Source organism: Nyctereutes procyonoides, unplaced genomic scaffold (assembly GCF_905146905.1).
Source record: "Nyctereutes procyonoides isolate TBG_1078 unplaced genomic scaffold, NYPRO_anot_genome, whole genome shotgun sequence".
Taxonomy (NCBI): Eukaryota; Metazoa; Chordata; class Mammalia; order Carnivora; family Canidae; genus Nyctereutes; species Nyctereutes procyonoides.
This window is the reverse complement of record NW_026575146.1, coordinates 57,262,706-57,275,445: the sequence shown is the minus strand read 5'-3', so window position 1 is coordinate 57,275,445 and position 12,740 is coordinate 57,262,706. Positions and strand designations below refer to the sequence as shown.

Genomic DNA, 12,740 nt, shown 5'->3' with positions numbered 1-12,740 from the left:
CCAAGTAAGACTGGAGAAAGGCTGGCTCTTTTACAGAAAAGTTAAGGGAAGCAGGTGACCTTCCATATACTTGTTTTGTTTGTTTTTTCTTGTTTTTTTTTTTTTTGTTTGTTTGTTTGTTTTTAATGACCTTCTTGGCCAGGGGGGAAAAACAGAAATCCCCACGTTTGATAAATAAGAATAACGTACTTACTACAGCCTTTCTGTTTTGGATTCCTGATCGTGTCCTATTTTTAACGCACTTTGACATTTCCCAAGAGCTGTTCACCCTCAGTGAAATTCGATCATGGTGAAGATAAGCGTTAGGCAACTTCACACTGTGACAAGCAGGAGCGTAAAAACGGCACCTGGGGGGGGGGGGGGGCTGGGTGGCTCAGCTGAAGACCTGACTCTTGACTTCAGCTCAGGTCATGATCTCAGGGTCCTGAGACCAAGGCCTGCGTTAGGCTCTGTGCTCAACACGGAGTCTACTGCAGACTCTGTCCCTGCCCCACTCTCTAAAATTTTTTTAAAAATCTTTAAAAAATAATGGCACCAAGGACTAATATCACTGAGCTCTTTCGGAAAGCTGTATGTGCCTTCTCTCATCTGACCCCTCAACAGCTCTGGGAGAGGGTTACATGTTGCATCTGCAGTTTATACAGGACCTGAGCATCAGAAAAGTTAAGAAGCTGGCTCAAAATGATGCAGTTCTTCAATGCAACTTCAATGATGCAGTTAGGACTGGAAACTGAGTGCACTCTTCTAAGCTCTCTGCTAAGGATGAATAACCAAGGAGCCGGTTGGTTACGAACGGCTTTCCCACGTTCACCACCACCAGGGCTTCTCTGCCAGAAGAGATGGGTCCTGCTGGCCAAACACGCCCTCGGTGCTCAAGGCAGCAGACAGGCGAGCCCATCCGGAGGACCCAACAGCTGCCCCACAATGGGGAAGCCTCCCTAACCCTCCTCCCTGCACCCTCAGAGGACCCAGATGTGGGTCTGGTACACAGGATGGAAATCACCACCATAATAAGCTTCACAACAGTGTTTGACAGTTGCTCCCTGAGCCTTCTCCGATGACTCCAAGCTTTGTTTGACTTTATTCTTCTCTCCAGGCCTGGGGCTGGGCTGGGGGGTGACCTCCTACTCAACCTTAAGGGCTTAAAACGTCCTCCTCCATCACCACAGTTCTCGGCTGAAGTCAATTTCTCCTTTTATTTCCCTCAAGGAAGTAGTTATGAAGCTTTTTTGCTGGCATCCCCTCATCAGAAATGCGAGAGCACATCTTCCCAATATATGCCCATGCCTTTGTTTATGAATTATATGTATGCACTAATGTCAATGTCTAAAGACACATGTGACTTTTAGGGTATGGTCATCAATGTGAAAAGCAACCGATTTATTTCCAGGGGCCAACGTGATGACACCTAATTTTTTTTTCAGCCAATTCCTGCCCAGTTACCCTATGATGCAGCTGATGAAACCCACATGAGGAACCAGAGAAGAGACAGGACCTCCTTTTGCTCACAGTTTACCTAGGCTTATGTGCTTCTTCTTCTGTTCAACCTGCAATCCTTTGCAGAATCATTTTAACCTCTTTGTGCATGCTGGGGCCAGAAGTATTGGTTTGAGTTAAAATCAGATCCTCCATCCTATGGTCTGGGTACAGGGAATCCCATACTGCCTCACAGTGGGCAGGAAGAGCAGGAGGTGGGGCGGGGGGAGGGTGGGTGGAATGTCAGATGCCCCTGAGGTGTGGTGCTCCCCATCATGCTCCCCCTGGGATGACCTCTCCAACCCAGCCCAGACACATGGGCGACTTTCTGACCCCCGCACCACATGGGTACCAGGGTGAGTCTGTAGGTTAAATGCCAACAAAGCTTCATTTTTTATTTTTAAAAGTTAACCTACAGGGAAGTTCTAAAATCTTTTTCCACATCCCAATGGAATCCTAGTAGATGCTCCTGCCCAAACACGTCCCCTCCCCCACAGGTGTGTTATAAGCACACCCTGCCCTGAAGTGTGTGAATGCCTGCATTGTTCATCCGGATGGGGTACACGAGGCTGCCTTTCATCGTCATGCCCTTGCTCAAGGTGACAGACCTTGTCTCCACACCACGTCTGCTGACCTGTCACACCACACTTGTTTCCAGTGTGGCTCCTACACCGCCCTCCCCCCCGCCCCCAGCAGGCAGAACTATGTACTGAGAGGACAGACAGAAGAGTTATAAAGTAGACATACAGACAGAATGGCAGGGACCAAGAGAGAGAAGTTTCTATGATAATCATGCCCCCTAAACTCTGTTGGGCCTGAGTGCACCCCCAGAGTGGCATCAGATGACGGCAGGGATGCAGAAGTTCCTCAAACTAAGCTGGCACTGCAGGAAATGCAACCTGGGCCTTGTTAACATGGAGGAGTCCCCTCCACGAGTGAGGCTGGCAAGGGCCACTGGGGCTATTTTTGCTCTAGAGAGATGTAAAACTGAGGTGCTGACCTCACATACAGGATGATTACCTCCCAAGGATTCTTATGTTAGTAAGTGATCAACAGGTCCCTATAAGGAGCCACAGCAGGTGACTGTAGCGGTCTGGAGTCTCCCCCACATACCCCTGTAGAAGTATCCAGGCTTTATTCATACTTTCTGCCTGAGTACTGTTCTTCACTTACAAGTTCCCTTCCAAAAGGATGTATTATTGGAACAACAATGAACCCAGACAACTGTGTGTGATAGGTTACCACCTTCTGAACTGAGATTTCCAAACAATAAGACCATATGTTTCAAAGGCCCAGGTTCTGGAATCTATGATGTTGAGAGAGGAACAAAGTAATGATTGATTACATCAAGCCTTCCAGATGTTTATATGATGAATATAAATATGCAAGCTGCCCATCTGAGCGAAGCTTATTTGTTCTTTTACACAGATTAAATCACAATCAGGATCGATTTTAGGTAGGTCAGCCTTTAGTCAACCTCAGACATTGTATACATATTTTAGCATGTTTAGACATCAATACATATACAGGTGTTTGCAAGTACAGTTGGCTCTTGATTATACAGGAATTAACAAAGGGGACAGTCAGCACAAACAACCCCAAACGGGAGCTAAATCGCAAAATCAATTTTTATTCAGTTTATGTGAGGTTTTACATATGGCCTCTTGTATGAGCTGCCATTCCTTCCTGAGGGTAAGGAATGGATTTTATGCTACAGCTTGCTGGTGGTGCTGGGAGCACTGGGGGGACGGTACAGTCCCTTGCTCATTAGGTACATCACTGGACTCATTACTATATTAAATACTCATTGATTAAAACTAATTTTTATTAAATGCTTATCCATTAAAAACTAATTTTTCTATGAAACAGAGCTGTACTTATCAAGCTTTTGGCCCTTCTATGCCTGCTTCGGTTATATCTGAGCTCAGTCTACCTGTACAAGACAGAACTACTGTTTAGGACATACAAAATATATTTTGTATTTTAAGAGTTTTTCTGTCTTAAAACTCAGCAATAAGAAAAGAAATGACCCAATTAAAAAACAAACAAATAGGGACGCCTGGGTGGCTCAGTGGTTGAGTGTCTGCCTCCGGGCTGAGGGCTCGATCCCGGGGTCCTGGGATCAAGTCCCACATCAGGCTCCCCGCAGGGAGCCTGTTTCTCCCTGGGCCTATGTCTCTGCCTCTCTCTCTATGTGTCTCATGAATAAATAAATAAAATCTTTAAAAACAAACAAATGGGCAAAAGATTTGAATACCAGGGGAGTCAGGGGAACCAATCACTTCATCAAAGAAGAGATATGGATGCCAAATGAGCAATGAAAAGATGCCCAACATCAGTGGATGTTAGAGAAATGCAAATTTATTACAAGATACCAGTGCACACCTGTTGAAATGGCTAAAAAGGTCAAGAACACTGACGGTACCCGATGAGAACTGACGAGAACGTGGAAGAAATGCAAGGCTCAGACATTGCTGGTGCAACTGCATGATGGTTCTGGAAGTTTCCTATAGAGCTACGCATGCCCTTAGCATAGGACCCGGCGACCCCACCCATGGGTCTTCACTCCAGTGAAATAAAAACTTCTGTTCATGCAGGAACCCATATAACACCATGCATACAGCAGAGGCATCCATGATTGTCAAAAATCAGAGACAACCCCAGCATCCCAACTGAGTGGACAGATTCACTACAGCGCATCCATAGATGAAAATACTAACTCAACAATAAAAATGAGACAGACATTGATATGGGCAACCACTTGGATGGAGCTCAAACATGTTGGGCTAAGTGAAGAAAACCCAGATGCAAAAGGTCTGAGGAGACATGATGTCTGATTCCAGCCACGTGACGTTTTGGAAAAGGCAGGGCTCTAGGGATGGAGAACAGATCAGGGGTCGCGTGAGGCTCAGGGTTACGGACAGGATCTGACTAAAACCAAGCAGCACCAGGGGCGTCTGGGGGGCTGCTGGGAGGGAGAAATGTTCTTTCCCTTAACTGTGGGTATGGTTAACATTTGTCAAAGCCCACAGAACTGCATACCCGAAAGACTGAATTTTATTATACGGAAATTTAGAAATAAAATTAAAAACCACTTCCCTGACTGGTTGCTTTTCAGGAGAGCATTGGAGAATTACTGCTATGGAAGAGCTAGCCTTTTTCCTGCCATCAGCCAGGATTCCTTCCCAGGGTCTTTAGGGAGGCTGAGAAAGACAGACATGCTGTTTGTGGCTGTAAGCAGATGGTGGCAGAGGGAAGCTCCTTACCCCTCGAGATGATGCTTCAATGGCCAACTTCCCTCAGGTTAAAAAAAAAAATCCTAACAAGATAGAGAAAGTGGAGATGGAGCACAGGACAGGCCACATCCACAGCTATGTATGTGCACTAAGTGATTGGTTCCCCTGACCCCCGTAGAAGGGTTGATGAGCAGAGGCGAGGGAGGACCACAGGATGTGCAAGGAGGAGTGGAGGGTGAGAAGGAACTTGAGGCCAACAGCAATGAACTATTCTAGTTCTACATACTGGACAGAGCAATAGGAGTTGAGAGTAAGGAGTATGGCAGGGGCAATGGTCAGGAGTTGAGAGCCTACCGCATGCCAGGGTTAGACTCATGGGTCTTACAGCCATTTAATCCGCTCAACTATTCTGTGAGGCAGGTATTTTTTCTTTGCCAGTTACTGATAAGAACACAGAGGCCCACTGTGTTACTGACCAATGTCACAGTTAGTAAGAGACAGGGCATGGGATAGGGACCTGTGTCCACTCCGACAGGCAGAGCCATGATTTCTACTCCACTGAGCTGTCTCTATAAAAGGTAGCTGTTCCGTAGATGATATACCACATATGGGGCAGTTAACATACCCCAAATAATACTTTGGGTCTTAAAGAATATAAGTGTACTTTATTCAGGAGACACGCTCTTTAAAATCTAACCCTAATTTTTTTTTAAAAGTTTATCAAAACCCATGAAGCTGTCTTGTGGAAGGAACAGTGAAATAAATATTTTAGTAAAGCAAAGAATTCCTTTGTGATAAAACCGATCACCCCATAACCTTTATGATGGACAGGTTTGGAGTTTTATAGAATGGATTTTCTTAAAACAGGGCAAACTCCCAAGTTGTGATATGCTTTTAAAAATCTAGATTAGCCAGTCTTAGAAATTAAGTAAATAAGATGAAGTTTTGTAGAATGAAAAATGAAGACCTTTAGTTAACCACCTTTTATTCTATATCTCTGCTAAAGAAACAACAGAACTCTAGGACACAAAGTAGTTAACATCCATCTCTATACCTTGCAGGACCCCTTGCCAGGAATATAGTTCAAGGAGGCCACATGACCCCTGGACCCATTTCCCAGTTTATTCAGTAACTAGGTCTATGGTGAACAGTAAGAGAGTTACCCAAACATGCCAAGACCATAGGAAGTCAAAAAAATATCAACAGCTTTCAACCCCCAAGATGCATTCAGTGGCAAGATAAAAAACTTAAATATTTAGGCTTCTGCTGAGGTGAGCATGGTATAAGAACTGTGCTTATTTTTAATTATTTTTCCCTGACTGTTAATGAAGAGGGGAATTGGGAACAATTCCCAATAAATTCTCAATAAAGTGATCAACTTTGTATGCTATCTTGTCAACTCCCACTTAGGAAATGAATAGGAGGAACCAATCTGTACCAACCCCCCACCCCACCCCCAGTCATTACACAGAAAAACACAACAACGCAGAAATACACTTTTCAGAATTGACTTCTCTACAGAGAAAACTCGGATCCAAATATCTCTCATGCAACAAATAGTAGGCGATGCCAAACAACCTATCTCTATGAAGATAAAATTGAGAACTAACTCAGAAGTGTATGGTTCCAAAAATATGATCAGAAACATATTAAATACCCAAACGAAACCAAAAAATGTAGAGTAAAGGGGTCAAAAGACATTCTAAAGCCCTGAGAAGTCAGTGTGCAAAATGTGATGTGAAAAAAATAACTGCTTAAAATATTCACAGGGACTTGATTTAAATGGTGCAGGAAAAAAAACCATGACCAAGAATAATTAGATGATGTGCCTGCCATTTGCAGGAACTCTGTTTTTCACTTAACTATCAGAAGAGTGACATCATAAGCATCTCACATGCATTAAATACATTTCTAGGAAAACTGCTCAATGTTTATGAGGCCTTTTGAGGATGATGCAAGCCCCAAACCCATAACCCTGCTTGACTCACTAGCAGATCAATTCTGTGGCGCCTGCCAGAGTAAACTTAACAAAGTTATCACTGAAAAAAAAGAAAATCTAAAGTTAAAATATAATGTCAAACTAATATAACATTGAGTTGATGTCAGTTAAAGATAAAATGTCGGGATGCTCGATGAATTTGGTAATCTTATAAAATCTGGCCCTAAAGTTTTGGGAAACCAGGCTGAAAATACTGAAATTTCACTTCTCTCTCTCTCTCCACTGAGACCTCTAGCTCCTTCTTCTTCTTCTTTTTTTAAAGATTATTTATTTATTTATTCATTCATTCATTCATTCATTCATTCATGAGAGACACACACAGAGAGAGGCAGAGACAGGCAGAGAGAGAAGCAGGTTCCCTACGGAGAGCCCGATGTGGGACTCGATCCCAGGACCCCAGGATCACAACCTGAGCCGAAGGCAGACGCTCAACTGCTGAGCCACCCAGGTGCCCCAGACCTCTAGCTTCTAAGGAAGAAAAAAAAGTCCTTTATGCTATTTCCAAGGTACCTGTGACTAAAATTCAAGCCTGCTGTTTCAGAAACACAATTTCAGACACACGTACTTGGGAGATCGGCAGGGGGAAAAAAACCACACAGCTTTTGAATTTGCAACATACTTTTTCTGGCAGCTGGGACTCAACTTCTTTCTTCAGCCTCCTCAGTAAAAATGGTCTCAACACCTTATGTAGACGCCTGATGATCAATATGGTTTCTTCTTCATTTAAGTCCACCTACAAGAGAACCTCAGATGAGTTGGACATGTTGCTATTGCGTTTTTTTTTTTTTAAATGCTGTTTCATGAAATAAAGCTTTAGGGTTATGTTTATTATTTTGTTGAGATATGTGATTGAAATTTTATGTGCATTAAGGCCAGGTCTCTCTCTACCTGGTATGCACACCCCAGAATCCTCTTCCCACATGCCAGCTGGTAATAAAATGGCCTCTAAATGGGGGTCTTTGTCATAATGTGGAGTTCCATGGAAAAGGGATCAGAGCCACCAGTCTCCCAGCTGAGAATTCTTTTTTTTTTAAGATTTTATTTATTTATTCATGAGAGATACACAGAGAGAGGCAGAGACACAGGCAGAGGGAGAAGCTCCCTCCCCTGCAGGGAGCCCGCTACAGGACTTGATCCCGGGACCCCAGGATCATGCCCTGAGCCGAAGGCTGATGCTCAACCACTGAGTCACCCAGGCGTCCCCCAGCTGAGAATGTCTTGGATATGACTGCAACAAGGCCTTACTGAAGACTGAAACAGAACCCAAATAAAGGGGCCATAAATAAGTTCATGTGCTCTTACTCAATGTTGGAGCATTAAGTTAGGCTCCTAACTTAGATCATCTCGTATGCAGAAACACACCAAAGCAACAAGGACATAAAAAGAAGAGAGTAGACCGAGTGTATGCTGGTGGTGCATACCGCTCTTCCTCACTCTTCTTCCCTCTGCCCCATCTTGTTCAGTCCTCCTCACACAGAACCTTCTCTAGAACCTCTTATGCCACCTTTCCCTATGAGCCTCTAGGGGGCAGACTTGATTGACGTTACTTTCTACAAATGGGCCAGCCAATGAATTACTGACAAAAGGCAGAGGTCCTTACAATGCACTTGAGAATTAAAGTGCTGAACATTCCAACATAAATGTCCCGAAGGCTTTCTAAGTGGCTTTTCGTTCCCACAGTTGAGAAACCACTAATCAAAAGGACAGGTGCCCATTTCTTTTCTTGCAAAATGGCCTGTGTCTTCCTTTCATAAATGAGCTCCAAGAGGAAGATAGATGATCGGAGGAATGAGAATAAGAAGCGTGGCAACGGGTACTCCGGGATGTGAGGAGTATTGCTGTGGACACAGAACTGAGGTTCACACTAAAACCGGAAAAAAATGAGTACTGAAAGTCAGTGTGAGCTAGTGCAGTCTCACACACGAACTCTTCACAGGGAAACCGTTTATAAAGAGAAGCCCAAGTTTACTACAAGGAAATATTTGCTTCAAGGTTTGTGTTCAGTTGGTTCGGTTGCTCTAGTTAAATTGATTTAGCAAATATCTTTCCATTCATCCTCCCTGTGGCCCATTTAGATAAGCATCCCATCATTCAGGACGGTTCTCTAGTGGCCTGATTAACACGTCGGCAAAAGACTAAGGATCCTAGACTCATTACTAGATCCATTTTCTTAGGACAGAAAATAACCCTGGAAAGAGAACACACGCACCCAATGATGAGTGTTTAGTTGTCAATCACCCTGTGGGTTTTCTGCAGCTCTAACATTCTCAGCTTTGGGTTCTTTACATTCATTTCATTGTCATACAGTGGAAAATACAAAAGTTAGACCAGTACCCTTTCTCCAGTCATGGCAAACGGGGCATTAAACCACTGTTCAAATGTGCTGCAGCTCTTAAAAATGGTAGGGAGGAGGAAGTTAAGGAGGGCCCAGAGTTCTGGGAGCTTGTTCTGCAGTGGGGTCCCAGTCAGGAGGATCCTTCTGGGGGCCACATAGTGAGTGTTCAAGACCTGAGTCAGCTTGCAGTGGTGATTCTTCATTCGGTGGCCTTCATCCACTATCATGTATTTCCACCGAATCTGTAACACAAGAGGAAGGACCAACACACAGTGAGCGAGGGAAAATAAAACCACTTCCAACAGGCAAGTGGTAGTGTGGAAAACCAAAGTAGTCATACTTGGTACATAATATGGTGTGATTCTTCTTGGGATAACAAAAAAGATCTCAACAGTCTGTTTCCCATACCTGATAGATCATGTGATATACCATGAGATAATGGGATGTCAAAGCAATGATGTTGCTTAGGGACCATGTGATTCCAAATTGCCCTTCCCAAAAAAGGGAACTTGGATCCAGAATGAAATAGTTGGGCCAGGACTAACTAGCTCCCATGTCTCCGCAACCAATACTCCTTCTATCGATGGCATACCATGATGGCTCTACTGGATGTAGAGCTCGTGCTGCCTCTGCTCATAGCAAGAATAGAAGAGCAGATTTTCTGCTTCTCCACTTGAAGCAGAAGTTCATGACTGATCTTCCAAGATGGCGACAGTCGGTACTCATAGCTGAGATGCTCTGGCTTCATGCCTTTGCTTCTATTGTTATACGGTTAGGGCTTGGCTCAGCTCAGTGTTCTTTTTTTTCTTCTTAATTTGAATGAGTTGCTAACATTTAAAAGTTGGAATACTTCACATAACAATCTGAACATTCAGCTTCTCTTAAAAAAAAAAAATAAGGCCTGGCAACCTGGAGTCTCTCAGTTCAGACATATGCCTTACCTGCCAGGTCCTTACCTGCCAGGTCTAGGATCACTGTTTTAAGATTTCTAAAATGAAAGCATATACTCACTGGCATTGAAGACCACGCTAAAATATCATTCCTCTGTTTTTGCCAGAACTTTGGAATTAAACACAATCTCATTTCCTAGCATGACTACCACTTGAAAAATAAAGAATGGCCATATGACATAATCTTCCCTCCTAAGTCTACATGCAGGCCCCTTCCTCTCTCATAACTCACCCTTCAGCCCTCTTCAAGGTCACTGGTCTCAGATTCTTTAAGTGAGAACAATGAGGAATGTCCCACTAAGCCTATTCATTCCCTACAAAACAGTGGCAATGGCCAAGAAAAGCATCTGGTGCTCAGATGTCCCCGGATCCTGCTCCAAAGCTCCCAGAGAGAGAGAGAGACTAGCAGAGTATTCTAGATGGTCCCTGCCTTCCTCACTACAAGTGACAGTGAAATCGGGGGAAAAGAAATATAAAATCTTCAGTTGGGCTGAGATGTTTGGGCAAAAGAAACTACCATAGTTTTGTTGTTGGGTTTTGTTTAGTTTTACTCTTCCTCCACCATTTCTAAGAAAAGTGTTCATAAGCAAGAAGTTGTATGGACAATTATCCCAAGCTTACCAATAGCATAGAAGGGGCCAGCAGATAAAAATGTATTTAAGCAAACAGTCTACATCTACTTTCCTAATTCAGCTTATGATCTAATAAAGAAGGAATCAGAGAGGACTTCGATTCTGCTAATTTACTCTTTTGCCAATTGGGTCTTCCACTTGGACAAAATATTACTACCCCTTTCTATAGCTTCATTTCTCTAGCAACACATAAAAGCAATTCATCTCACTACCAGGCATCTCCGATGAATTCTGAAATACATATGCAGAAGATGTGATAGGATTTTTTTAAAGGATCTCGAATGTACAAACACATTCCCATAGTAATATCGAAAAACATGTCATTTTCAACACTGCCAGATTCTTCTCTGAGTATGAGGAGCAGGAACACAGCATTGTTGCCAGTGCCATCTCAATTATTAAACCTCTCCTGGGAGCACACTTCCTATATGTTATCTCCTGTGATGCCATGAAGGGAACTCTCAGTTCCCTGAGCAAAGGTTTAATGCAGAGAGAGAACAGATCCCCGAAACAGCTATTCTGTTCAGTTCTGGCCATCACTTCATTTCAGATTATGGCACTTCCAGAACACCACAGGGTAAAAGAAATTACTGGAGGAAGAAAAATGAAGTATCCGTGTCTAGCCCCACCAAAGAAGGTATTCTGAATGAATGCATTAGGGGGCAAGGTGATAAACATGAAAAAAAAAAAAAACATTTTCTATTTGCTGGCCAAAGGACAACTTAAGAACGTACAAATTAGGAGACATGTATGTTGCAGGTAGAAAACAACTTTTTCTCAGCTTCAAGTGAATAGTCACAGAAACAGCCTGGAGTAATCCAAACAATGGCCCATTATTTTACCAGGGAAAAAACCTAAGACAGGAATAGCACCAAAGCTGCAGCCTGGACAAATGTTCACATGGAGAAGACCATATGGAGAGGTGCCTACTCATCGTTGGAGAGACAAAGGCACAAGAGGAATGAAGTCATGCTGCTGACAATAACCCAGGGCTACAAAAACAATTATTTCTTCGACAAGCACGTTTAGGGCCGTTGGAGAGAAAAAGAGCTGCAGAAGGAGCCCAGGTGAATTTTTTTAAGAGACATAAACTCAGTAACTGTGAGAGACTAGGTTAGAGAACCAGAATCAATGACATATGCAAAAAAAAAAAATAAATAAATAACAAAAAAAAACCCGAAAAACAAACAAAAAAAAAACAACCACACACACACACAAAGAAAAACAAACAAAAAAACCCAAAAACCAAAAGAACAAAAACCCAAACCAAACCAAACAAAAAAAAGCATGCATAAGAATTAAAACTCCCGACTAAAATATATCTGACTCTGCAAGAGATAGAAAATAGAGAGAGAGAGAGAGAGAGGCCATCTAATGATCAAATTATACCAGTGAGTATAATTTGGGGAATACTTTATACTCCAGTGCAATGGTCCCATAATTAGAGGTAAAAGATTTTTTTTTTTTAAACCTACCTTTGCAAGAATGTGCTTGTCTTTGATAATGTACTCATAAGTAGTCAAGAGGACGTTGAATTTTCCACTCCGCAGCTGGGGTACAAGGGAGCGACGCATTGCAGGGGTGCCCTGAATGGAAAAAAGTGTATATATATATGTAGGCATATACATTACCCAAAGGAAGTAATGTGTACATTTTGCTTCACTATTCATGGCTTAATGGAGCCCAGACACACGACTGAGGATTGCACATCTACGCATTATCATACAGATCCATTATCCACGACAAAGTGCTTGGCAAAATCGCACACATCTGGATGCTTTTCAGGCCCTTTACAGGCAGGTTTTCCCACTGAAAACCGAGGGTGAGGGGACAGCCGGAGAAGGAAATTACAGCAACCTCGAGGTAGCAGAGAACCCGCTGCTCGGCTGAAAGGCTCCGTTTCTACGGGAGCGTGCAGCAGGCAGCCCGGGTGCCCGGGTAATTGCCGAACTTTGCAGGAACAGCGGGCATGGCGTGGTGCGAGGGATGTGCGATATTTGTCATTTGTATTACTCTCATCAGAAACCTCGCAATATGATAATTAACAATTTTCTTCTGCATTTCACTATCTGAAAGTAATTATGGTTTATTACAGTAATCTTCTTGGGATGA

At 43.2% G+C, this 12,740-nt stretch overlaps 1 protein-coding gene across 5 annotated transcripts in view; it reads right to left on the bottom strand.

Moving 5' to 3' along the window:
• SMARCA2 (SWI/SNF related, matrix associated, actin dependent regulator of chromatin, subfamily a, member 2) overlaps positions 1-12,740 on the bottom strand; it is a 174,301-nt gene that overhangs the window by 94,682 nt on the left and 66,879 nt on the right. For all 5 annotated transcript variants that reach the window (XM_055309673.1, XM_055309674.1, XM_055309675.1 and 2 more), the window contains exons 17-19: positions 12,104-12,214; positions 9,046-9,288; positions 7,331-7,444 (exon numbers count right to left, since the gene is read on the bottom strand). In XM_055309673.1, coding sequence (XP_055165648.1) covers positions 7,331-7,444; positions 9,046-9,288; positions 12,104-12,214 — 468 coding nt within the window. The remainder of the gene's footprint in view (positions 1-7,330; positions 7,445-9,045; positions 9,289-12,103; positions 12,215-12,740) is intronic.